General features: G+C 43.9%; 3 protein-coding genes across 5 annotated transcripts in view; 1 reads left to right on the forward strand and 2 right to left on the reverse strand.

The window, feature by feature from the left end:
* On the forward strand, nt 1–7,990 carry fbxo30a (F-box protein 30a). Of its 2 annotated transcripts, none has more exons than XM_055863764.1 (3): nt 1–228; nt 2,470–4,673; nt 4,978–7,990. In XM_055863764.1, the coding sequence occupies exons 2-3, from the start codon at nt 2,520–2,522 to the stop codon at nt 5,179–5,181; spliced, it is 2,358 nt and encodes a 785-aa protein (XP_055719739.1). In that variant the 5' UTR covers nt 1–228; nt 2,470–2,519; the 3' UTR covers nt 5,182–7,990. The 2 variants fall into 2 exon arrangements, with proteins under 2 accessions (XP_055719739.1, XP_055719738.1); XM_055863763.1 differs by having other exon boundaries at nt 2–228; nt 2,465–4,673.
* Nucleotides 7,330–22,446, reverse strand: si:ch73-242m19.1 (coiled-coil domain-containing protein 162). Of its 2 annotated transcripts, none has more exons than XM_055863762.1 (28): nt 22,170–22,446; nt 21,498–21,700; nt 18,818–18,970; nt 18,118–18,211; nt 17,807–17,941; nt 17,614–17,720; nt 17,396–17,507; nt 17,245–17,294; nt 16,859–17,035; nt 16,592–16,709; nt 16,038–16,212; nt 15,740–15,878; nt 15,334–15,484; nt 15,071–15,166; nt 14,697–14,861; nt 14,279–14,496; nt 13,744–13,861; nt 11,938–12,058; nt 11,618–11,730; nt 11,292–11,441; nt 10,785–11,006; nt 10,327–10,476; nt 10,060–10,194; nt 9,645–9,797; nt 9,228–9,437; nt 8,750–8,870; nt 8,244–8,371; nt 7,330–8,146 (listed from the first exon to the last, which is right to left on the reverse strand). In XM_055863762.1, exons 1-28 carry the CDS (start codon nt 22,386–22,388, stop codon nt 8,054–8,056), a joined length of 4,026 nt encoding a protein of 1,341 aa, XP_055719737.1. In that variant the 5' UTR covers nt 22,389–22,446; the 3' UTR covers nt 7,330–8,053. The 2 variants fall into 2 exon arrangements, with proteins under 2 accessions (XP_055719737.1, XP_055719736.1); XM_055863761.1 differs by having other exon boundaries at nt 13,723–13,861.
* LOC129811960 (uncharacterized) overlaps nt 22,358–25,020 on the reverse strand; it is an 11,748-nt gene continuing 9,085 nt past the window's right edge. Inside the window, exons 4-6 of the mRNA XM_055863766.1 lie at nt 23,357–23,722; nt 22,906–23,112; nt 22,358–22,676 (exon numbers count right to left, since the gene is read on the reverse strand). Coding sequence (XP_055719741.1) covers nt 22,452–22,676; nt 22,906–23,112; nt 23,357–23,722 — 798 coding nt within the window. The 3' untranslated portion in view covers nt 22,358–22,451. The remainder of the gene's footprint in view (nt 22,677–22,905; nt 23,113–23,356; nt 23,723–25,020) is intronic.

The following is a 25,020-nucleotide window of genomic DNA, read 5'->3' on the forward strand; positions in this document are numbered from 1 at the left end:
CTTGTAGATATTAGCAGCTAGTCACAGACGAGCTTGCTAGGATTTTACAGCAGAAGTCACAATAGTGACTCGAGGCGGAAGAGACGACGTGAATATTTGTAGCTGACTAGCTAGCTACTACAACATTACTTACTGAACTTTTTGTTAATTGTGTGTGGCTAGTGTTACTGCCGAATATAAGGACAAGACTCGGAAGTCAACGATTTGCTGTATCGTTATTTAATACGGGTAAGCCAAGTTGTATTGTGACATGTTTTTTTAGTTAAATAGCTAGCTACCAAGCTAACTTTAGCTAGCTCAGTGGCTGGCTAAAATGGGACATTTGGAGAGCCGCCGGATCCAACCTCCATCTCATTTTCACCCGTTAATATGGGTTTTGTTAGCCGCTAGCTAGCACAGCTAAAGTTGGTTGGTGTTGCTAGCTACCTAACGTTATAGAGTTTAAAAGATAATTTTTTTACCACTTTAAGTAGGCCGGACATTACACTTGCCAGTGGCAAAAAGAACTAGTTAACTGGCTCTTTAACTGTGTTTAATATTGTGTTAATCTAAATAGCCAGTTAGCGTGTTACTTCTTGGTGTTACTTGTGTTAGTTAGCTAGTTACAAGTCATTTGTTTTTGTTTATCTTGCGCAATCTGACATGAGGCCTGTGAAGCCAGACAACTCAGGCATGCCCAGTCAAGACCGGCAGTGTAACGTTTCCCCTTACATACACTGTCATGGTTGGCTGACAGTTGTTTAGACTGGTCACCAGGTTTTGTTGTCATCAAGTTTTGAGCAGGCCAGTAAGGCCACTGAACCGTCTGTATCATAAAATATTATGGATATACTAACAAAATACACGGAGTGTGCAAAACCTTAAGGATACCTGCTCTTTCCAATACAGACTGACCAGGTGAAAGCTATGATCCTTTGATGTCACTTATTAAATCCACTTCAATCAGTATAGATGAAGGGGAAGAGACAGGTTAAATAAGGCTTTTTAAGCCTTGAGACATGGATTGTGTATGTGTGCCATTCAGAAAGTGAATGGGCAAGACCAAAGATTCAGGTGTCTTTTGGGTATGATAGTAGGTGCCAGGTGCACAACTTTGTGTCAAGAACTACAATGCTGCTGGGTTTTTGTCAACAGTTTCCTGTGTGTATCAAGAACGGCCCACCACCCATTTTTACATTTTAGTAATTTAGCAGAAGCTCTTATCTAGAACAACTTACAGTAGTGAGTTCATACATGTTCATACTTTTTTCGTACTGGTCCCCCGTGGGAATCGAACCCACAACCCTGGTGTTGCAAGTGCCATGCTCTACCAAGACCTGCAACGCTGCTGGGGTTTTCATGCTCAACAGTTTCCTGTGTATATCAAGAATGGTCCACCACCCAAAGGACATCCAGACAACTTGACACAACTGTGGGAAGCATTGGAGTCAACATGGGCCAGCATCCATGTGGAACACTTTCGACACGTTATGGAGTCCATGCCACGACAAATTGAGGCTGTTCTGAGGGCAAAAGGGGCGGAGGTACAACTCAATATTAGGAAGGTGTTCTTATTGTTTTGTACACTCCGTGTAAATGTCTCTCCGCCCTAACAATAGGGGTCATTGTCCATAAAGTGGCACGGTGAGCTTTCTAGCTCCCGCCCATCCTTTCTTCGAATTGGTGGATACATCTCATTATTGTAATCCTTTTTTAAATATTTGATATGGGTTGGTGACATCAACTGCCTGTATTCAATGGAGAGAGACGCTATGCTACTAGTCTCATTTCATGAAAATGCATAGCTATCTCCAGAGAGCTCTGATATAAAGTGTTTTTTCTCTGTTGCCGCGATGTTACTTGTCCTACTTATATCAGTACACTCGTAACGACTTAAGGATTACTAAACTTCTATTTGGTCAAATAAAGCTCACGTAGCAAATAAGCTGTTAACCTCCATACAAAAACTCCTTGCTTGGTGGGCAAAACAACATGAAACAACAACACCTGCTGGAGGGAGACAGATTTTCCACAGAGTTGGGCTTCTCTCTTCCTCCCTGGCTTCATAAAGCCTCAGCCAGGGGTTAAAGGTCATTGTCCTTTAGGCTAGATTCTAGAACTGGTGTGTTGTGACCATGTACTGTAACCCAAGAAGAGTGTTGTGAAATGTCATGTGGCAGCTTAAAGATTTAGTAAACAGAAAGACTGAGATGGGAGCAGGTGCTAAGTTATAGAATGTGATGCTGGTCTTTTAAAGGCACGGGACTCCATTGCCACATGTTTGGTAGGTAGAGAGCTGGCTCTAGAACTATGTCAGTGGGATAATTTAACAAGACAGGATGTTTCTAGGAACTGGGACATGGCCTGGTTGCTTTTTCTATTCATTAACTGACTGTGGTTCAACTTGAATTTGTTCACATCTAATTAGACCTAAATCTTTACTAAAAAAGGTATAATTTTTTTACTTTTTTTCTCATTATTTCAGGGCAGACCACTTCACTCATTCCTCATTTTAAATCTAGAATATCAACACCACAAAGATGGAGGCGCTCCATGCCCACTGCATGAAGTGTGTAAACCGGAGGTGTATGATCCGCCCAGAGACTGGTGTGTCCTGTGATCTCATTGGCTGCCCTCTCGTCTGTGGAGCCGTCTTCCACTCCTGCAAAGTGGAGGAGCATCATTTACTATGCCCGTTTGAAAGAGTGCCTTGCCTCAACACTGGTTTCGGGTGCCCTTTCACTATTGCTCGGCTCAAAATGGCTGAACACCTAGAGACGTGCCCGGCCAGTGTGGTGTGTTGCACCATGGAGTGGAACCGTTGGCCTGTGAGCTATTCAGACAGGAAGTCCTATGAGTACCTGAGCAATGTTGAAGTGGTGGAGCAGCTAGACATGGCCCTGGCTCTCCAAGATCAGAGGATGCTACTGGAGTCCCTCAGAGTCACCACCAACACGTCAAATAACGGATATAATAAACCAGCTGTGGAAACAAATGAGAAGATGGCTGATGTCGTGTCAAGTGTACCAGAGACTGCAGTTAGTAATGGAATGGTTGAAATGGATGAGGCTGCTGCTTTGACTAATGGAGTGATTGAAATGGATGATGAGTCCTATATTTCGGTACACAAAAAGAACTTAGCAGCAACCTTGGAAGTTCTCAGAAGTGCAAAGGACGTCAACTTGATCAATGGAATTATAAATGGGGGAAAAACAGAGCGAAATGGGGTTCTCCATAATGGAGAGAACCGTGATGATGACTTGAATGTAGAAATGAAGGAGAGTGACACACAGTTGGACTGTGAGCTCGGAGCAGTGGGCGGAGTGTCTGTGGACTGTGGAGTCGGAACCGACAGACAGGGAGATGAGAGCTACTGGATAGAGCTTAATGAACGAATCAAGTCTTCAGAGGAGGTGGAGAAGGACGGCATGGTGGGTCTAGCAGAGGTGGGTTCTCCTCCTCTCAGTAACGGCTTCCACCATACAGGAGACGACCACAATCACTTGAGACGACGTGAGCGGATAGATCTGAGCAGATCTCCACCCAGACGCTCAGAAGTCATCAGGTCTTCAGACTTCAGGCCGGTGCTGCCTTATCTCTCCATGCCTAACATAGTAGCACCACGGGATCCCTCTGGGCCCCACCCTCCACCACTACCCATCCACCTGCCTCTTCCCATGCCTCTCCCTAATCTGGAACCCTACAACGTGCTCCAGCACCTGCCCTTAGAGATCGAAGACAGGTGGCTGGAGAGGAAACTACAGAACCTCCAGGTGCTCCGAGGGATGAGTGTGTTTACGTTTAACGGGCGCAGGGCTATGATGTCTGATCCCTATTTGTTCAGAGCTAAAATGGAGGACAAGTCAGTGGACACCTCAGACCTGGAGGTAACTGACGATCCATTGGGGCTCCATGGGATCGACCTGATCACGGCAGCGCTGCTCTTCTGTCTGGGGGACTCCCCCGGGGGTCGCAGCATCTCAGACAGCAGGTTTGTAGACGGTTATCGCGTCGACTTTGGTACCCAGACCTTCTCCTTCCCCTCGGCAATACTGGCCACTAACACCATGGTGGGGGACATCGCCTCAGCGTCGGCCTGTGATCACGCCAGCCCGCAGCTCTCCAACCCCAGCCCCTTCCACACCCTCAGACTGGACCTGGTGCTGGAGTGTGTGGCCCGCTACCAGACCAAGCAGCGCACCATGTTCACCTTTGTGTGTGGACAGCTGTTCCGCAGAGATGAGTTCTCCTCGCATTTCAAAAACGTTCATGGGGACATCCACGCCGGGCTGAACGGCTGGCTAGAGCACCGCTGTCCCCTGGCCTACTACGGCTGCACCTACTCCCAGAGACGCTTCTGTCCCTCCGTGCAGGGCTCCAGGATCATCCACGATAGACACCTGGGCTCGTTCGGGGTGCAGCCGGGTATGCCTCCCCGGTTCGGAGATAAAACTCTCCCCAGGAATGCCTGTCGGTTCGGCTCCACCTGCGACCACCTGAGCTCCCTGCCCTTCGAGGTGCAACAGTATGTGGCTAGTTTCCTGGATGGCTTCAGCCTGTGCCAGCTGTCCAGGGTCTCCCGGACCATGAGGGATGTGTGTGGCAGCTTACTCAAGTCCAGAGGCATGGTGGTGCTTCTCTGGGAGAACACACGACGGGCAGATGGGTCTTCCTCGTGGCAGATCCAAAACAAGGTTAGTCGCTCAATGCATTTGAAACATGTGCATTAACATCTGTATTGAATTTGACTTTCTTGCATTTCCCCATAAATCTATGATCAATGGGAAATTTCAGATTTGTACGACAGTTTGAGACGCGCATGGGGATCTCAAGTTAGAATTCACTCCTATTTCCTGACCACTGAATGCATGCTGTCCTGTATTAACACAGTAATCAATTAGATTAAAGGCTTTGCGTTGCAAGCAGGCATACCATGTTACACATATAAACGTCTTCATTACAACTAATGAATTTCAACTACTCTCTTTTGTGAACCAGGTGTGGCGATTCAGTACGGCTTTCGGTACGGTGAACGAGTGGAAGTTTGCCAACATCGCCAATATGGCCGAACATCTGAAGAAGTGCAAGTTTAACACCATCACCCGTCGGGACGAGGCAATCCCTCTGCCCTGCATGTGCTTCACCAGAGAGCTCACCAAAGAGGGACGCTCACTGCGCTCAGTCCTCAAGCCAGTATTATGAGTTGCCCTATAACAGGGTTGGAGTCCATGGGTATGTCTGAATTGGCAGTCTATTCCCTATATAGTGCACTACTTTTGACCAGGGGCCATAGATATAGAGCGGCAGGTAGCCTAGCGGTTAAGAGCATTGAGCCAGTAATTGAAAGGTCGCTGGTTTGACTAGGTGGAAAATCTGCCTATGTGCCCTTGAGCAAGGCACATAATTGCTCCTGTAAGTCGCTCTGGACAAGATCGTCTGCTAAATTACTATTAAATTGAAATGTAGGAATTAGGCTGCCATTTTGGACTATGCCCATTTTCATTTCAGTCCATTCAGGAAGTTTTTACTGAATTGAAATGCTCCATAATAAGCACATACAAAATGCTGCTTTTTTTCCAGTCTTGACAGAAAGAACCTGAATCGTTTTCAATGCCACTTTGTAATTTCATATTGTTACCAATGTACTGAAGAGATTAACTTTTACATACTCTTGTCAATGTGTAAATAAAACAAATGTTACTTTATTTTTATATGAATAACTAGCAAAGTCAGTACTGTGCCACGTTGACAACGAAAGAAAGTGGAGCCTTATGATAAACACTTGCTTTCTGGTCATAAGAGGGTTCTGACAAAGATCTTTAATAAAGAGATTTTTCATTGACTCCCAGCTAGAGCGATTTACAACATGTTATTGTCGTGCACGGTTTTACATATTTAGGGTCATCATTGGTTTGAGTTAGCGGATAATGTCATTACCTTATCTGAATTTTAAGATTCAGAGGAAACTTAGAATGTCCACACTACAGGCCATTATCAGAGTGGAACATTTTACTATGTAGCTATTTAACTCTGCAACCAGTATCAGACCGGACAACAATGTTGGCTGGTTAAATGAAGGGTGATTTGGTTGTCTTATCTACTTTCCTAATTTGAGAAATGGTACTTCTGTGAAAACCATTTGTGTGAATACTAGTTATTGATCTGTTTGAGTCCAGTGAATCCTGCAGGTCAGGGAACGTGGGCATACCATAGCTTCCGGGGATGAGAGTTGATCAGGTTTGAAACTGATCATGTCAACTAATAATCAATCATGGTCCTGTCTATAAGTTGTCATTTTAGTGTTCATCTTTATATTTTCCTCTTGGCACTACGTAGACACTGCTCAGAAGTTGCCTGCTGTGTCTCAGGGTTTGTAAAACATGCCTACCTCCAAAATAAGACCCTATTCCCCTAGATAGTGCACTACTTTTGACAAGGGCCCATTTTAGGGCTCTGGTCAAAAGTAGTGCACTATAAAGGGAATAGGGTGCCATTTGGGACGTAGACAACACGCTGTATCAATAAGTGCTGGCCATTACTTGTACTGTATTGCCTGCTTCACACTACAGGTTCCACCCAAACTGTACTGTACAGCTCTGCTTGGTTTTTGGTTTGGCTCTATAGTGTGAATCGGGCTCATGTGTAAAAAGATACACCAATCTACCAGTCCTCACATGGAACAGTCACTTTAAAGTCATGGTTATAGAGTGGGGTTAGTCAGGACTGATATACCGTTCAGTATTATTGTGTTTTATGGCAGTGTTGGTACTGACACATTAAATTCCATGTCCTCAATAGATCTAATTATCAATAACCTACCTATCATTTGACTTTATTTTTCTCTGATTTGAGTATTAGTTGAAAATCTGTTTGGATTTGGAAGTGTGTAGAACAAGATTTAATTATTCGGTCAGATTGTGCTGTAGAAATGAAGGCTGGGATTCAATCCGATCGTGAGTTGTAGACAATGCAGCTTTTAAAGGCTATGTTCGGAGCTCGTATTCCTGGTAAACGCTGCAGAAATTGGTTCAATTAAATGGTACATTGTTGACAAAGCGTAATCGGATTGTAGTCTAGCCTTAATTCATGGGTCTAAGATTCTGTTGTAGAAATTGAGGGCCAGACTTGGATCTTAAGGGCATAGTTTGCATCCTGTTAAGTAAAAGACAATTTCTTTATTTGACCTCAAGTTCTTCTCTGAATCCCTGTACAGTTTATTCTACAGTTGTATTCCATTTTGTGGGGGAAAGACCGGTGCAAATTTTGCATGGTTGAAAACATGATTAGCACCCCAGATGGATAGTTTGAAACATTTTTGTGTGTTAACTTCCAAAATATGCATCAAACGAGTGTGTTTTGTGATATTTTATTTGTATTGTCAGAACTCTTTTTGTATTCTTCCACGCAACACTTTTTTAATTTCCTTCTATTATCTGGTGTAGTTTGTAATGTGATGAACATGCCACAAATATTAGACTGTTCAGAGGATGCTATGATTTAACCTATTGATCATCCCCACATTATAGCCTGGTCCCAGATAAGTTTGTGCTTTTTAGCCAAGTCAGATGGTTAAATTCCAATGACTGTAGGCGTTGGCAAAACAGCATAAACAGATCTGAGACCAGGCTAACCATGTTTCTGCTCAAGTCACACAAAAAATCCCCCTGCATGTGAGTGAAGAGATTAACAGTCATTCTTAACCTGATGTATCCATACAATGTAAGGTTGTTTCCTCTACAATAACCTTTTTAAAGGTGTGTGTGTGTGTATTGAGCCTGGATACACTGGGCCTATGTAGTTCTGTCTCAACTCTTTTATATTTGGTTTGTCTTACTACATTTGTATGGTAGCATCTGCAACAATGAGATCACACCAAGTTATAGCTTTAAACAAGGTGTCTTACCACTGTTTTACAATGTTTTTGTTGTTTTACCGGCCCAGGTGTATAAAGGTCCTTCACATACTGTGTATCATCTAGATCATTTTCATCAATAAACGTTTGTTTTCATTACTTGCGACAACATGGTTGACATTTTTCTACAAGAACAGCTTCATTTTTACTGATGGTTGAGTCTCAGCTGCTGAAGGTGTGTGAGGAGGTTGGGCCTCCATCGGTGAGGTTTGGTAGCAGGGCCTCCGTGGTGAGGATACGCAGGCGAGACGGGTCCTGACAAAACACACAACACATACGATACATTTCTATTGGGGAAACGAAGCAACACAGAAGTTCACTGGTTACTAGGCTGTAATATGCCTAAACCCACTGTTTTGGGTCTCTCCAGCTGGGTGGTAGAATCCCTCTTGCTATCGTCCTGCTGTGGGCCAGCGTGTTCTGGATTTCTGATGCTGGATCTGTTGTGAGGGAAAGTGTAACAGGATGTCTGGCGTCGCCCTGTGAGAGAGAGCACAGGCTGAATCAATGGCTAGCTGCAGCATAGTGAGTTATTCATTAAACAGTGTTTTATATTCTACACCTGCAAGTTACTGGGCACATACACTACTCTAGAACTGCATAGCGTAGTGGTTCTCAATCCTGGTCCTCTGGACCCAAAGGGGTGCATTTTTGTTTTTGCACTTGCACCACACACCTGATTCAAATCATCAAAGCCTGATGACGAGTTGATGATTAGAATCAGGTGTTTAGTGCAAGGGCAAAAACAAAAATGTGCACCCCTTTGGGTCCCCAGAACCAGGATTGAGAACCATTGCCATAGTAAGTTACTGCTATATGGAAAGGTAGTGAGTGGAACACACTGAAGCTAACCATTACCTGCTGTGGAGGTACACCTGGAGAGAGCCGTCTCAACGTCCTCCACCTGGCTCTGCAGCTTGTCCACCCGCTGGAAAGCCTCCTGTTTGAGACTGCGTTCCTGATGAAGCTGGCCCTTCACCTAAAGCCACAGTGGGTGCCTGGGTTAATGTCCATTACCATTACACCAATGATCTAAACTTGCTATGTCTGTAATTTACGGTAAATGTGCTCCCTTCATCAGGGAATATACACATTTAGATAAATTATTCCCAGGGCCAGGGATTTTTTATGACCAGGAAAGGCCGGGCCCTAGTTTATACCTACGGGACACATACAATGTAAATGTTTAAAAGTCTGGGAACTTAAGTTATTATCCATCTCTGTTTTATGGTCCTTCAAGCCGGATGATGTCTGTTTTAGTAATACTAAAACAGATCATTTTATATTATCACACAAACAAATGTGTTTGTACTGCAGGGATGAGAACGAGTGTCACCTGTCTGATGTCTTTGGCACTGCGTTGTCTCAGTAGCTGTCTGTCTCTGCTGCTCCTGTCCAGCTGAGTCCTGAGGTCTTGGAGCTGTCTGTCTCTGTCCCCCACGCCCTCTCTCAGCTGCTCCAGGCTCTGCAGGTGGTAGCTGTCCAGCTCCTGTCTGCTCTGGACTTCCTGAGCAGAGTGATGCCTCACCTCATGGAGCTCTGTGCTCTGTGGGCATATAAATCTCTCTACTGTCAGACCAGACAGGCAAATATCTTTAGATCTGGTTATTAAATCAGCTATGACAGAAAATATCACATTATTTACAATTATATAAAATGAGAAGAAAATGTCAAGATTAATTCCACTTGTTATCTGTAATGTTGTAAAAAGAAATGCATGTGAATGATTCAGGGTGAGGATATAGCTAGCTACCTGTTTGGTGAGCAGTCTCTTGGTGCGGTTGTACTCCGTCTGACACTGTGTCATGGCCCGCTGAGTGACTTCCAGTTCCTGCTTCAGTACGATCACTTCCTCCTCTGACATCATCTTCATTCTCAGTGCCTCCCTCTGACAGGACATCTCCCTCTAGACACAACACAAGTCACAATCGCACAAAACGGCAGCAAAAAAACATGAAAAGCCACAGCCATTCCGGTGCAATCCATATGAGTCTGTACATTTGTATTTATATTACAATCATTGAGCAGAGGCTCTTATGCACAGGTTAACATCTGTGCATTCAACTTAAGTAGGTCAAATAATAAAACAACCTGCATGTCACGGACATTGCAAGTCAATACACTTGTGTGATTTCGGGGACACTCCTTTCCAATCCTCCTAACCGTACCTGCTGGCTGTGGAGCAATCTACGGTGCAACTTGCCCTGTCCAACCACCTGTCTCCAGTGGCCCAGTGCCTTCACCTTAGACAGCAGGCCAGTCAGCAGACTGTTCTCCATGCTCAGGTCATGGAGCTCCTGCTTCTGAAGGAGGAGAAGAAGAAGAAAGATTAAGGAAGAGAATAGCTGTTAGTCCTGAATGCAATAATTATGTAAACAGCTGAGTCACAATTCAGTCACTTGCTTCGAAAACAACTTTGGGCCCAATCGTCTCACCTCCGACTGTGTCGTAAGAAGAGCTTCATTGCCTTTAGTGGAGCCAAATTTCTTCAGCTTGATGATGTTATCCACTCCCTCTCTCCTCACTTTGCTCACCAGCTGAGTAACATCCTGGTCCATTCGCACGTGGTACTCATCAAGCCTGGCCTGTGATCCATCCAAGTAAACAATAAAGTAAAAAGACGAGAGGGTGTGCGTTATGGTGCTTTTAGCATGTCAGTGATGTGGTCAAAAGTACGATGCGACCAAACACAAAGTATTTTCCAAATTAACCAGTGTCGTTATTGTGGATCAAAGTTAGTCAGGATCATTATGAGGTGATACTAAGACACTATAAGTTGCTCATACATGCTTATGTCAAGTCGTATAATGCATTCTAACAACATCATAATGCATTATTCCTTCAGGCTTTAGATAGTTAACGTTATGATAAAAAAGATAAAAGCGTTTCGTACCTTCAGCTGAATGCAGGTGGAGAAAAGTTGTCGGACCAGGGAGTCATAGCGTTGTCTGTATTTTAGGCTGATCTGCTGCTCCAGACCTCTCTGTTCCTCCTCCAATTGGGTGACCCGGGTACGCAGGGCTGTGGTCTGCAACATCATCCCACGACAGAGCCCACTGACCTCGCTGTAAGGGTTGATGGCCTGGGACTGGGACGCCTCAAGGTCCTTCACATCCTGCGGGACAAATATTGTACAGAGAGAAGTCAAGAAGCAAGAACTTAAAGATACGTTTGTGTGCTGTTTAGCAAATGAGCGGTATAAAGCCCCGGAATCAAACGGGTTTGGAACCCTGCTCACCTGATAACTAACCTTGCCTGACACCGGAAGACTAGGGTTATCTCCCAGAGGTTCTAATCCCAGTCGTTCACACATATACTGTATTACCAATGAAAAAAGGCATTGCATATCTCGAAGCGCATCTTATACGCTGAACTGCTGAAGTACAGTAGAGTAGGATACCTGTTCTCTGCGGTAGAGCAGCTGGCTCTCCTGCCGTAAGATCTGTTCATAGAACTGGGAGTAGAGGAGGAAGCTGCTGCGCTCTCTCTCCATCACAGAACGGCCCAGAGTGGACAGACACCGCTGGAGGTGGGCCGTGGGGAAGGTCAGCTGGCAGGAGATGTATAACATATGTATTGTCATTAAACTGTTCTCACGTTCTCGGTGCTTGAAACCTATGAACCTGCGACTGCCATTTTTTTATTACTGAGAAAAAGGACCAGACTGCTACCAACTGTTGTAGGGCTATTGTCATGCCTGTCCATCCATTCTGTTGGGTTTCTCACCTGTCCCTCCTCCGTCTGCTCAGCACACTCCATTAGCTGCTGGGTGAAGCTCTCCACTAACTGAGGTCTCTCTGGGGACAGACTGTGCTTCATGGGGCCTTGCTTCCACAACTCTGGAGAACAGTCGTAACAGTGATAAGACAACCATTACAGCTAGAATCTTTAGACTCACACTCGTAGCTGTTTAACCTGTTCATGATGTAACAGTAAAATGTGGAAATGTAAACATATTCAAAATGTTTTAAAAGAACAACAACAGAAATCCAGATGCAACATTGGTTACTGTCTTTGTGTGACATCCTGAGAGGTGAGTGGTGTACCTGTGGGGAGGCCTGTGTCTTGGCGTGCCCGCTCGGAAATCACCAGGGTCAGCTCTCTTGTGATCCTCCTCTGTACCGCTCGGATCATATCACACTCTGTACTCTCCAGCAGCCTGAGCAACTGAGACACCATGCACAGACTCAAAGAGATGTTCCTCGTCATCTTGTTTACCATATTACAGATATAACCTATTTCTCAGTCCGTAGAAACTGATTGAGCCACCATGCATAGAGTCAACAGAGAAACCAATGTTCATGTTAATCCTCATCTTCATTACACAATTTATAACCTATCCCTCAGTCTGTCGCACTACTCGACTAGTCTGGGTTCCAACCTTTAAAAAAGGTTTTATTTAACGTTTATTTAACTAGGGGAGTTAATTAAGAACAAATAATTATTTACAATGACGGCCTACCAAGAGGCAAAACGCCTCCTGTGGGGAAAGGGGCTGGGATTCCAAGTAAAAATGTAGGACAAAACACACATCATGACAAGAGAGACACACCACAACACTACATAAAGACAGACCTAAGACAACAACACAACACGGCAGCAAAACAACACGACAACAGAACATGGTAGCAACACAACATGACAACAACATAACATGGTAGCAACACAACATGGCAGTAGCATAACATGGTAGCAGCACAAACATGGTACAAACTTGGTTAGGCACAGACAACGGCGCGAACGGCAAAAAGGTAGAATCAACCTGAATCACGGCTTTATTTCGTGAAGTGAAACGATAGTGAAACGTAGCGTGGATTCAGTTTGGATCCCAGACTACTACGGTATAGGGATTGTATTACAAATACGTGCCTTTTATGTCCATCAGACATTATGTGTGTACATTTTAATAAAACACTCAAGTTAACAGTTGGATCACGTACACCGAGTGTACAAAACATTAGGAATACCTGCTCTTTCTATGACAGACTGACCAGGTGAATCCAGGTGAAAGCTATGATCCCTTATTGATGTCACCTGTTAAATCCACTTCAATCAGTGTAGATGAAGGGGAGGAGACAGGTTAAATAATTCTTTTTAAGCCTTGAGACTATTGAGACATGGATTGTGTGTGTGCCATTCAAAAAGTGAATGAGCAAGACAAAAGATTTAAGTGCCTTTGAACGGGGTATGATAATAGGTGCCAGGCGTACCAGTTTTTTGTCAAGAACTGCAACGCTGCTGGGTTTTTCACACTCAACAGTTTCCCGTGTGTATCAAGAATGGTCCACCACCCCGACATTTTAGTCATTTAGCAAACGCTCTTATCCAGTGCGACTTACAGTAGTGAGTTCATACATTTTCATACTTTTTTTATACTGGTCCCCCATGGGAATCAAACCCACAACCCTGGCGTTGCAAGCACCATGCTCTACCAACTGAGCCACACGGGACCACCCAAAGGACATCCAGCCAACTTAACATAACTGTGGAAAGCATTGGAGTCAACATGGGCCAGCCTCGATATTGAACACTTTCGACACCTTGTAGAGTCCATGCCCTGACAAATTGAGGCTGTTCTGAGGGTAAAATAGGGGGCCGCAACTCAATATTAGGAAGGTGTTCTTAATGTTTTGTACACTCAGTGTACATCTACGCTCTACCTAAACTAAATCAAATCAAATTGTATTGGTCACATACACATGATTAGCAGATGTTATTGCGAGTGTAGCAAAATGCTTGTGCTTCTAGTTCCGACTAAACCGTGTTAAAAGATTCCAATAGAGGCCAGGTGTGTGAGTGAGCTATCATGGTGTGCTGCAGTAGTACAGTACTTGGAATGTCTTGATGTGAACCTCGGAAGCTCCTGCAGGAGGCAGTAGAGGCTGGCTGTCAGACAGCAGAGCCTCAAAGTCCTTCTCTTTACCCATCTGTTGAGCCAGGGCTCTCATACTTGGGTACTGGATGTCTGCTCTGAAATGTAGAAGCATGAGACCCACTGAGCTACATATTAACGATGAGACCACATCATCTCACAGTCAGGATTAAAATGACTTGATTTTGATCAACAATGAACAATCAATTCTATATGAAAGTTTGTTAATGTCGATGTTGTTTATCCATCACTATTCACAAACCCTGATATCATCCCCCCCCCATGTATTCAAATCACATTTTATTGGTCACATATTTAGCAGATGTTATTGCGGGTGTAGCGAAATGCTTGTGTTCCTAGCTCCAACAGTGCAGTACTATCTAACAATTCACAACAATACACATACATATAAAAGTAAAAGAATGGAATTAAGAAATATATAAGAAATATGTATTGCATGGTATGTCAGAATATTACATAAAGTAAAAACTTTGTCATGGGCAATACTAACTAACCTGTAGAGTCTTGAGAAGTGCCTGTGGATCTTCATGGTATTGATCTGTTCCACCCCTAGCTGTCGCCTTCCCCAGCTCTCCTTAAACACCTCCAGCTGTTTGGTTAGGAGCAGGAACCCCTTCAACACAGACAGCACCTGGAGAGGGTCCTGGAGGGGACTAGAGGAGATCCCCTTCTCTTCTTCATCAACACTGTCATCCATACTGCTACCATCCTCCTAGTATTAAGACACAATACTGTCAGCCAGTGCAAAAAACCTGTTCACGGCGTTGCTTACAAGGTGCTTTTTCTGGCGGTAAACACATGTTACATACATGTTTAGGCCTACATGTGTTTTGAATGCAATTATGTACCTAGTAACCCATATATTTGAACACACCCCAAAGAAAAGATCTTCTAACACGCATGTAAATATACTTCCTCGGGCTTTCCACGTGAGTCCCCCGCCTTGTTGTCATGGAGACGTAGCGGTGCTGCCCCCCTCCCTCCGCTGTTCAAGACATCCTCCATTAGTAGAGACACGCCCAGGATCGCTCCATTGGCCTCCATCCTGCTGCGGTCACCCAGCCCACTCAGACACAGCTGGATACAAGCAGCATAAGACCATTAACATCCACAATATAGTCATTTAGCATTGCAGATACTCTTATCCAGAGCAGCTTACAATGCATTCAACCAAAATAGATACAACAATCACTATCATGATCATTTCTAGTTGCCTCTATTTGCTAAATCACTTGCTAGTAAGAACGGAAAAACAAGAAATATCATAAAGGAGAGTAGAGGTCTACCTGCATGCAGTACTCAATGGGTGGGATGCCCCAAATGTCTACAGAGTGCAATCCATGACACACCAGAAAACTTCTCCATGGGTACATCCTTTGAGCCTAGAGAGCACAAATACATGATGACCTCACAATTGTCTAAGAGTACAACCCTGCCTGAGCAGTGGGAAACGATCAAAAGTAGCATTAACTATACTGTGTTTCCCATTTACTCTGGGTAGTAACACAAACACTGTCTGGGCTTTAGAAATGTAAACTTTATTACAAACCCGGGGGCTGTGAGGCTCCATTGGCTCTGGTAAAGACAGTAGAGAACTGTGATTGGTTCTGACGCTGTCACTCAGCGCAGGGAGGGCGTGTCCCATGTTGTCACTCACGCTCTGATAGGCTACGATGTTACCAGAGGAGAGAAACGCCTCTCTGAGAGAGAGAGAGAGAGAGAGAGAGAGCGAGAGAGAGAGCATATCAAATACTTTGTGTTTTCACTTTTGGTTTCCATTGGTCCCATTGAAACGATTAAGCTAAATCAAGCTCAAGCGTTTGAAAGTTGTTGACACAATGTATTTGATCATGGTCTGGTTCTTATGCTAGGAACCCTCATACTCCATTACACTTACGTATCTAAACCTACTCACTGATGGCATATATCAACCTCTTCTACCTTTCTCCACTCACCTGATGAGGTGCCTCACAGCGGTGTCGTACTGCAAGAAGAGCACGTGTCTCCGTAGTTGCAGCAGGCGACCCACAGCCTCAGGGCTACCAGGGTCACAAAGAGAGTCAACCTGTTTCTGGATCTCCCACAGCTCCGCGCCTTAACGATAATAACATGGTCGTTTAGCAGATGCTTTCATCCAATGGGACTCACAGAACTGTCAACGTTGACAGTGACACGGATAGTATATGTGTTCCACGCGGAAATCAAACCCACTGAGCCATTGGAACCACAGGTCTCTTTATAACCAATGCATACCGATGCCTTCAGTGCCGCCCCAGTCAGCTGTAAGCTCTCCCCCTCCTGCTCCTCCTCCTCTCTTGGAGCTGAAGACTCCTGGGTTCCCCAGTCGGGCGAAACTGACCAGGTAATAGATGATGTCATGCAGGGCAGACACTATCTCCAGACTATGGTGAAGAGCCCGGCTACATGCCTGTAATGCAACAAAAGTAAACAAATTCAAGGTAAAGATCAACGTGCTCTATGCAGAGATCACCAACTAGATTCAGCCAAAGGCTGATTTTTTTATGGCTGGTCGGGGGCCGGAACATAGTTCGAAATAAATTTGTAGACTGCAAATTGACCGCAATAAGCCCAAACAGATGTTGCTTACGTTTGTATACGATCACGTGTCTTTCTATTATGAGTGGGAGTTAGGAAACCCTGCTCTAGAGTCTTAGAAACATTCCAAGGCCATGTTTTTGTTTTTTACTGATATCACAAGATCTAGTTTCAATCCACTACTCCATGCATGTGTCTGTCTGTGTCCATCTGTAGGTTAACATAATGTAAAGCAGGTTAGAACCTCTCACCGAGTCCTCCAGGGTTCTGAACATGAGGAGAACCTCAGTGTAGTGGGGGAGGAACCACAGGTTGAGGAACATTCTGCCGTCAGCTGACAGCAGGCGCCTGGGACGCCGCTGGAACTTCCTGTCCAACCAAGTGGAACAAAAATAATCTCTGACCTCCAACCGCAGAGACACTCCTAAAATATTCTCTCTGTCACCATATGCAAGGTTTTCTGAAGTAAGTATTCTTATAATTTCATGCTATAAAACGCTCTCTCACACTGGTTTTACCTGGGGTCAGGGTGAACACCTAGTCCTGAGTCCATATCACTTTTCAACTCATGGTCCTGGCCAATCAGGAAGTGGGACTGGCGGATGTCTGGCAGCTCGTCCAATAAGGTGGTCAGGCTGTGGTACAGGCCTATAATCTGCCCTCTCACACAACACTGGGACATACGCAAACTGAATCTAGGAAAACGTTGACAGACACAGAACACGTGTTACAGGTACACCTGGAGGAAAGTTAGACTTCAGGTAAATAAGTCCCCAAAATGTGATGAAACAATCAGGTCTCCTGTGAATAAACACTTCCAAAGGAGTCATGCTAGGAAGCTTCACTTTAGCATGTTTGAACATGGCAATCATGATTGTCAACTTCTACTAAAGATGTACTGTACTTTCGACAGAACTCAATAATCAGCCTCCTCTTGATTTTTGCTACTTCATCCTGCGGTGAAAGAGAAGGTCATGAAGGTAAACAATCAAACAGTCATATCTGAGATCCAACATAGCCCCTGCCCCCTCTGACCTCTATGACATTTCACTTACAGGGTTCATCATCACAACACCCATGATCTGTCTCCTCTTTATGAAAGAGTTCAACATCTCATCTCGTGGACCCACTTTCTCCAACTGGATGGAGACAAACGCCTCAGTCAGCCTTGAACAAACACAACAGTCAAATCACATAACATAATGATTATAATTAATAACTGTAATAATATTGATAATTACAAAACATGGCCATCATTGACCCTCCAACTCACCTCTCCCTGGTTCCTGCACCAGTTATCTTTGGTTCACTTGTATCTTTACGAACTTTGGGACTCTGCTTAGCTAAGGAGTTTGCATCGCCACTAGAACAAAGAACCTCCTAAATCAAAGAGAGAGAAAGAGAAGTAATTTGATCCCAGCAAACCGGCCACTGGATTAAAGTATATGTGTAGTGATGTAAGGTACCTCTGGAGAGCCTGTGAAAGTCTCTGACCAATAACATAGACATGCCTGCTTCACTGCACCAATCAGAGCGTTCTTCTGAGTCACCTGACAGGCCAGGGTCACCTGCAGGTTCTCTATGGCTGACCTATTCATGAGCTGGAGAGATGTAGAGAGAAGACATGGACTGAGGTGACACCTATAAGATCAAGTGCGAATCATAATGGTAATATCTCTTCATAAAGGGTAGGATCATGTCTTGACATTGATTTACACAAAAGCTGTACCCTCTTATCTCAACTCTGAATCAGGCCCAAAGTCTCAGTTGACCTTACATGCACTACTGCCTCTTCAGAGTAGAAGCTGAATTTTCCGATCTGGTTCTCATCAAGCTCCTGGATGCTCAGTGGAAACTTAGACGGAGTGTACCTACAGGAGTCGGGAATAACAAACATAAGAATATAGCTGCGAGCAGCAATAAATGGGGTTCACAGGATGACAGAAAGGACACATGATCAGGATAACAAAGCAAGCACTCTATCATGTAGGAACTCATGAGTCTAAATACAACATCTGGAGTGAATTTTAATACCTCAGCCATCCTTTGACCAATCCCTTAGCTTTTCTCAAACTAAGTTAAGACATGTACCATTGGCCTACAATCAGAATTTGGTGTCATTTGGTCTACGGTTCATGAGAAGAAGAGTTTTTGCATATTTTTTGCATATTTTAGCAAATTAGCATATAGTGTGGTATAGTGTGGTCATTTGAATGCATCAACGTATTTTCTCTCTTTAGGGGTTATTATTGTGACGAGTCCAAAGACCAAATGTGGAGTGAATATGACTTTTAGTCCACGAGAAGAAGATTTTTTTATGATTATTTTAAGCGTTACATAGTCAAAAAAAGTGAATTGTTAATAGTTCCCTTATTTTTCAAGGTCTACCTGTAGATATCATACAATTTACTAAGAAAGAAAAAGAAGTTAGCTGCACATCTATCTATGTTAGCAGAGTAACAGGTTAAAGAGGGTACCTGTCCATCCAGCTGTCGTCCTGCAGTAGTGCCGTAACAAACAGAGGTCTATGCGCTGCCTTGTCTCTCTGGACAGCAAATTCAAACTGCTCCGGGCGCACATACAGGTGGAACTCATCAAAGCCCAGCTCCAGAGCTTGTGTTTTGTATAACCTAGGAGAGCCAGACCATAATATGAACACTACAGAATGGACATTTTCATGTTTTATACCATAAACACATTTAGTAACACTTACCTCAAAGCCTGCAAATACAGTGACGATAATCTCAGCGTAATGTCGTTTAAAATTACATTTCCTGCAATTATATGCATTTTGCCATGGCTAATGCTGTGTTCCTCTGCTCAAACGTTATAACAAAATCAATGGGCGTGTGGATTGAATGCCCTTTTTTTATGTTATTCTCCCTGACTGTCTAGCTTTTCTTTGGTTGTTAGTTCTCAAAGATAGTATCATTTAATATATGCACTACCGTTCAAAAGTTTGGGTTCACTTAGAAATGCCCTTGTTTTTGAAAGAAAAGCAATTTTTTGTCCATTAAAATAACATCAAATTGATCAGAAATACAATGTAGACATTGTTCATGTTGTAAATGACTATTGTAGCTGGAAACGGGGGATTTCTTTATGGAATATCTACAAAGGCGTACAGAGGCCCATTATCAGCAACCATCACTCTTGTGTTCCAATGGCACATTGTGTTAGCTAATCCAAGTTGATAATTTTAAAAGGCTAATTGATCATTAGAAAACCCTTTTGCAATTATGTTAGCGCAGCTGAAAACTGTTGTTCTGATTAAAGAAGCAATAAAACTGGCCTTCTTTAGAATAGTTGAGTATCTGGAGCATCAGCATTTGTGGGTTCGATTACAGGCTCAAAATGGCCAGAAACAAAGAACTTTCTTTTGAAACTCGTCAGTCTATTCCTGTTCTGAGAAATTTCATGCGAGAAATTGCCAAGAAACTGAAGATCTCGTACAACGCTGTGTACAGTACTACTCCCTTCACAGAACAGCGCAAACTGTTTCTAACCAGAATAGAAAGAAGTGGGAGGCCCCGGTGCACAACTGAGCAAGAGGACAAGTACATTAGAGTGTCTAGTTTGAGAAACAGACGCCTCACAAGTCCTCAACTGGCAACTTCATTAAATAGTACCCGCAAAACACCAGTCTCAACGTCAACAGTGAAGAGGCGACTCGAGGATGCTGGCCTTCTAGGCAGAGTTGCAAAGAAAAAGCTATATCTCAGACTGGCCAATAAAAATAAAAGATTAAGATCACAGACACTGGGCAGAGGAAGATTGGAAAAAAGTGTTATGGACAGACGGATCTAAGTTTGAGGTGTTCGGATCACAAAGAAAATAAAAAGATGCTGGAGAAGTGCTTGACGCCATCTGTCAAGCATGGTGGAGGCAATGTGATGGTCTGGGGGTGCTTTGGTGCTGGTAAAGTGGGAGATTTGTACAGGGTAAAAGGGATCTTGAAGAAGGAAGGCTATCACTCCATTTTGCAACGCCATACCATACCCTGTGGACGGCGCTTAATTGGAGCCAATTTCCTCCTACAACAGGACAATGGCCCAAAGCACAGCTCCAGACTATGCAAGAACTATTTAGGGAAGAAGCAGTCAGCTGGTATTTTGTCTATAATGGAGTGGCCAGCACAGTCACTGGATCTCAACCCTATTGAGCTGTAGTGGGAGCAGCTTCACCGTATGGTATGTAAGAAGTGCCCATCAAGCCAATCCAACTTGTGGGAGGTGCTTCAGCAAGCATGTGGTGAAATCTCTTCAGAATACCTCAACAAATTGACAACTAGAATGCCAAAGGTCTGCAAGGCTGTAATTGCTGCAAATGGAGGATTCTTTGACAAAAGCAAAGTTTGAAGGACACAATTATTATTTCAATTAAAAATCATTATTTATAACCTTGTCAATGTCTTGACTATATTTCCTATTCATTTTGCAACTCATTTCATGTATGTTTTCATGGAAAACAAGGACATTTCTAAGTGACCCCAAACTTTTGAACGGTAGTGTATATTTATTTTTCAATATCTTTCTGGCCTTGAAGCCGATACGTAAAGCTTATTAAAGAGCAGTGATACAAGCAAGAGCAGTGCGCGTGTTTCTTATTTTCTCTCATCTTTTTCAACTGTTACCATGCACCTGCAAAAAAAGATAGCTCAGATTTGCGAGTGCCTTTTGAATTTTGGTCATTTAGGTTGACACTGAAACTGTTTTTCCATCCCGAAAATCACCACTTAGACGGCTCGCCTAAGAATTTTCATTACAGGAAAAACAAACTTTAATTAGCTCTAATGACTGTAATTTCCTCCATATTAAAGGGATAGTTTGAGATTTTGGCAATGAAGCCCTTTATCTACTTCCCCAAAGTCGGATGAACAAGAATAGCTAGCATGCTAACTGTTCCTGTAGACTTCCAGTCATTGCGCTAAAGCTAGTAAGCATTGGCTCATGAAACTACCTCTAACTTCCTTCATACTGGACGCAGAGACATAAAAATGGTATCCACGGTGGTATTCTGCTGCAGCTAGCAATATTCATAAAATAATAATAATAAATTTAAAAATTAAAAAAAATATATAAAATCGCAGACCCCCTGCAGTACATACCCCTGAAATAAGTAACTAACTACAATCAATATAGGAAGAATCAGCTCAACTGTGCCAGATGTGCAGTCTCTGCTGCTGACTCCATAAGGCGATGGCGGATGGTGACTAACTCCAGCAGCTTGGAGAAGGTTTCCACAGCAAAGAGCTGTTTCTCCTTCCCCTGCTTCATGTCCTGCTCCTCAGCCGACCTGATCAGAGAGACACCCACCGCTCGGACCAGGGAGGGGTCCTCCATGAAAACATCTGAAAACAACTGGAGCGAAAGAAAAAAAATATTGCTGATTGGTGCTGCGATCTGTTTGCAATCATTGCACATAGTTCACAAGAAGTCTGGAAGTTGTGGAGAGTGGGTAGGGGGTGTTGTGTTTGTATAATACTATTGTGCTGTGTTTCAGATATTGTTCAATGAAAAACATTGGACACAAAACAACATCGACCACCTTAAATGTCAGGTAAAATCTGGTCCCCACTGTTCATGTAATCTTATTCATTATGATTATGAGGATTAAAACGGGTTCTAGATCAGATAAACGTTGAATATGTGGCAGAAAGAAGGGAACTTTGTGGAAACGAACTCAGTCCAGCACAGGACTGGGTCACTTTCAGTTTCATTTCCTGTACACTCTGAGGTCTTCATGGTTAGTCCTGCCTCCTTAGCACACAAGACCCTCATAAACACTGTGAGATGGATAAAACAGCTGTCATACAGATACTCGACTCACATCCTTTTGAGTTTGAGAGCTATAGTAGGCCCCGGGAGGATCCAGGGAGTGCCAGTGCTGCAGAGCCCGCTGTAGGAGTCTCTGTTCCAGAGTGACTCTCTCCGTCACCCCCCTGGCACGGTGGAGCTGGCAGAGCTCAGTGTGAGCCTGGGTCAGGGCCTGGTACATTTCAGAGGCCAGGCTTAGGGAGTGGTGCACCTCCAGAAGGAACACATTCATCAGGGCAGGACTGGTAGCAAGAGAACAGACAGGCAGGGGTGTGCGCACACATTTTTATATTAGCTATTCATTTATACTGTTTAACATGTTAGTCTGTTTTGAGGTGATATCACATGACACTGTAATCAGTCTATAATTCATGGGTAGAACTAGGACTTGCCTGCCACCACCGAGGGACACCAGATGTTTGGCCACATAGTTAGGAGGAAGACCATAGTCACAAGGAGTAGCTCCCTGTCCCTGACCTCCTCTCCACACCCGATGGAGGTATTGCCGCTGACGATCTATCTAATAGTCAACATAACACAGTTAGAGAGACCTTTAGAACGCACGGCATGGAAAAGTGAATATATATTCGACTTCAAAACCTATTGCCTTTATTAGCTTTGCTAACGGGCTATCCCAGTCAATAGTCTATTCATGGTCCTTCAAGCCAGATACACCTGTTATGATTTAACTATCCACACTGGCATCAATAGCTCTCTAGGCTGTGCCACAATTTTTCAGAAGCAATTACTTGGTTGTCCAGCACGGCTCTGATGAGTTGCTGGTGTGTCTGCATACAGACCATCTCTGCCCGGTAGGCCTGAACAAAGTACTCTGCTCCCATGTCCAGGTGTAGTCGAGGCCTTCTGTGCATGATGTCTGTGATGACCTGAGCCAAGGAGAACCTCTCTTCTGGTCCTGTCACATGCTGGTAGGCCTCAATATAGCAGTTCAACAGCTGGAAATTAACAGAGGGGGGGGCATGGTTCAAGTAATGACACGCAATATACTGGACTTAAAATAAACTGATTACCGCCTGGGTCGTGTTCGTTAGGCATCAATGAGAAGAAAACAGACTGAAACAGGGAGGGACTAAATGTCCAATGAGAAATATGAATTTTGGTTTTCCGTTTCAGAACATTTTAAGATGTTTTCTGTTTTGTGCCCTAATGAACACGGCCCTGTTCAGCATATTTACTAACCTGCACTTTGCTCTCCAAAAAAGCAGCTTCGCATGTCCACAGGTCTAGGAGAACTGCAACTCTATCCATATCTGTCTGAGCCCAGGAAGAGTGGAGGTCTGTCGTTGCAGAGCTATGTGACCTCTCAGACTGACCCTTGACCCTGCCTCCCTCAGACTGGCCCTTGACCCTCCAACTACTCCTCTGGATGTAGTGTGAGCCCAGAAGAGTCAGTGTGTCTTCCAGCTCCTCCAGGTCCTTCAGAGCCACGTCGTACACCACGTAGAGCCCTCGCTGGTCCTGGGTGTGGACGTATCGCTCCTCAGTGGTGTAGAAATCATGAAGATTCTCCACCTCTGGGTACTCCATGAACTCGGAACAGTGAACCTGTAGTCACAGTAACACCGATATCAATTCCCTAATGAACCTTTGACATAGCAGATGCACTCGCTCGATCACTCACTTACTCACTCACTCATGCACACACACAAACACACACGTGCACACGCACGCACACACACACATTGACAAACACATTCATACTACACAGACGGGAGGCAGGTTAAGAGCGTTGGGCCAGTAACCGAAAGGTTTCAGTTTCGAATCCCCAAGCTGACTAGGTAAAAAATCTGTCTACGTACCCTTGAGCAAGGCACTTAACCCTAATTGCTCCTGTAAGTCGCTCTGGAGGAGAGCGTCTGCTAAATGACTAATATTTACATCACAACTTCTGCTACCAGACTCTTATTATGATTGGACAATTGAACACTTGCCCCCCCCAAAACACGTGTAAATATTGGACGACACTTAGAAAAAAGGGTTCCAAAAGGGTTCTTCGGCTGTCCCCATAGATCTGTTTTTGGTTCCAGGTAAAACCCTTTTGGGTTCCAGGTTGAACTCCTTCGGGTTCAATGTAGAACCCTCTGTGTAAAGGAAACTTTACATGAAGCTCAAAAGGTTTCTACCTGAAACCAAAAAGGGTTATTCAAAGGGTTCTCCGATGGGGACAGTCAAAGAACCCTTTTATGTTCTAGATAGCATCGTTTGTTCTAAGAGTGTATAATGTGTGCTTTCCAGTATAATACTTATGCTAAAATGTTTATTCTATTCTACTGAGCCATTTACTTTGTGTTCTTATTCTTATGTGTGGTGGAAATTCTACCTTTAACTAATAACGAGGAGAGGCAAAATCAATCATCAATCAAGGTATTACTTTTATTAAAAACGTATTATAATAAGGAGGCTGGTCGTCCCATCCCCGCAGGTGAGATGGAGTGAAAGGCCAAAAACAGACAGAGTACAGGAGCATTATATAGTCAAGCTACCCCATGCAAGCATCTGCAAAACATGCGACCCTATGTATGTGTATGAGTCTGTTGCAAGTGAGTGAGGACAACAGGGGCCAGAATGACAGGAACCAGGCATACTTCCTCTAACCGTAGCTCCACAGTTCCCCCAAGTTTAACAGGGTTTAACAGAAGATTTCCCTCAAATATGTTTTTTATTTTTTTTATCCCATTTTCTCCCCAATTTTCGTGGTATCCAATCGCTAGTAATTACTACCTTGTCTCATCGCTACAACTCCCGTACGGGCTCGGGAGAGACGAAGGTCGAAAGCCATGCGTCCTCCGAAGCACAACCCAACCAGCCGTACTGCTTCTTAACACATTTAAGTCATTTAGCAG

Source organism: Salvelinus fontinalis, chromosome 15, assembly GCF_029448725.1.
Source record: "Salvelinus fontinalis isolate EN_2023a chromosome 15, ASM2944872v1, whole genome shotgun sequence".
Classification (NCBI taxonomy): Eukaryota; Metazoa; Chordata; class Actinopteri; order Salmoniformes; family Salmonidae; genus Salvelinus; species Salvelinus fontinalis.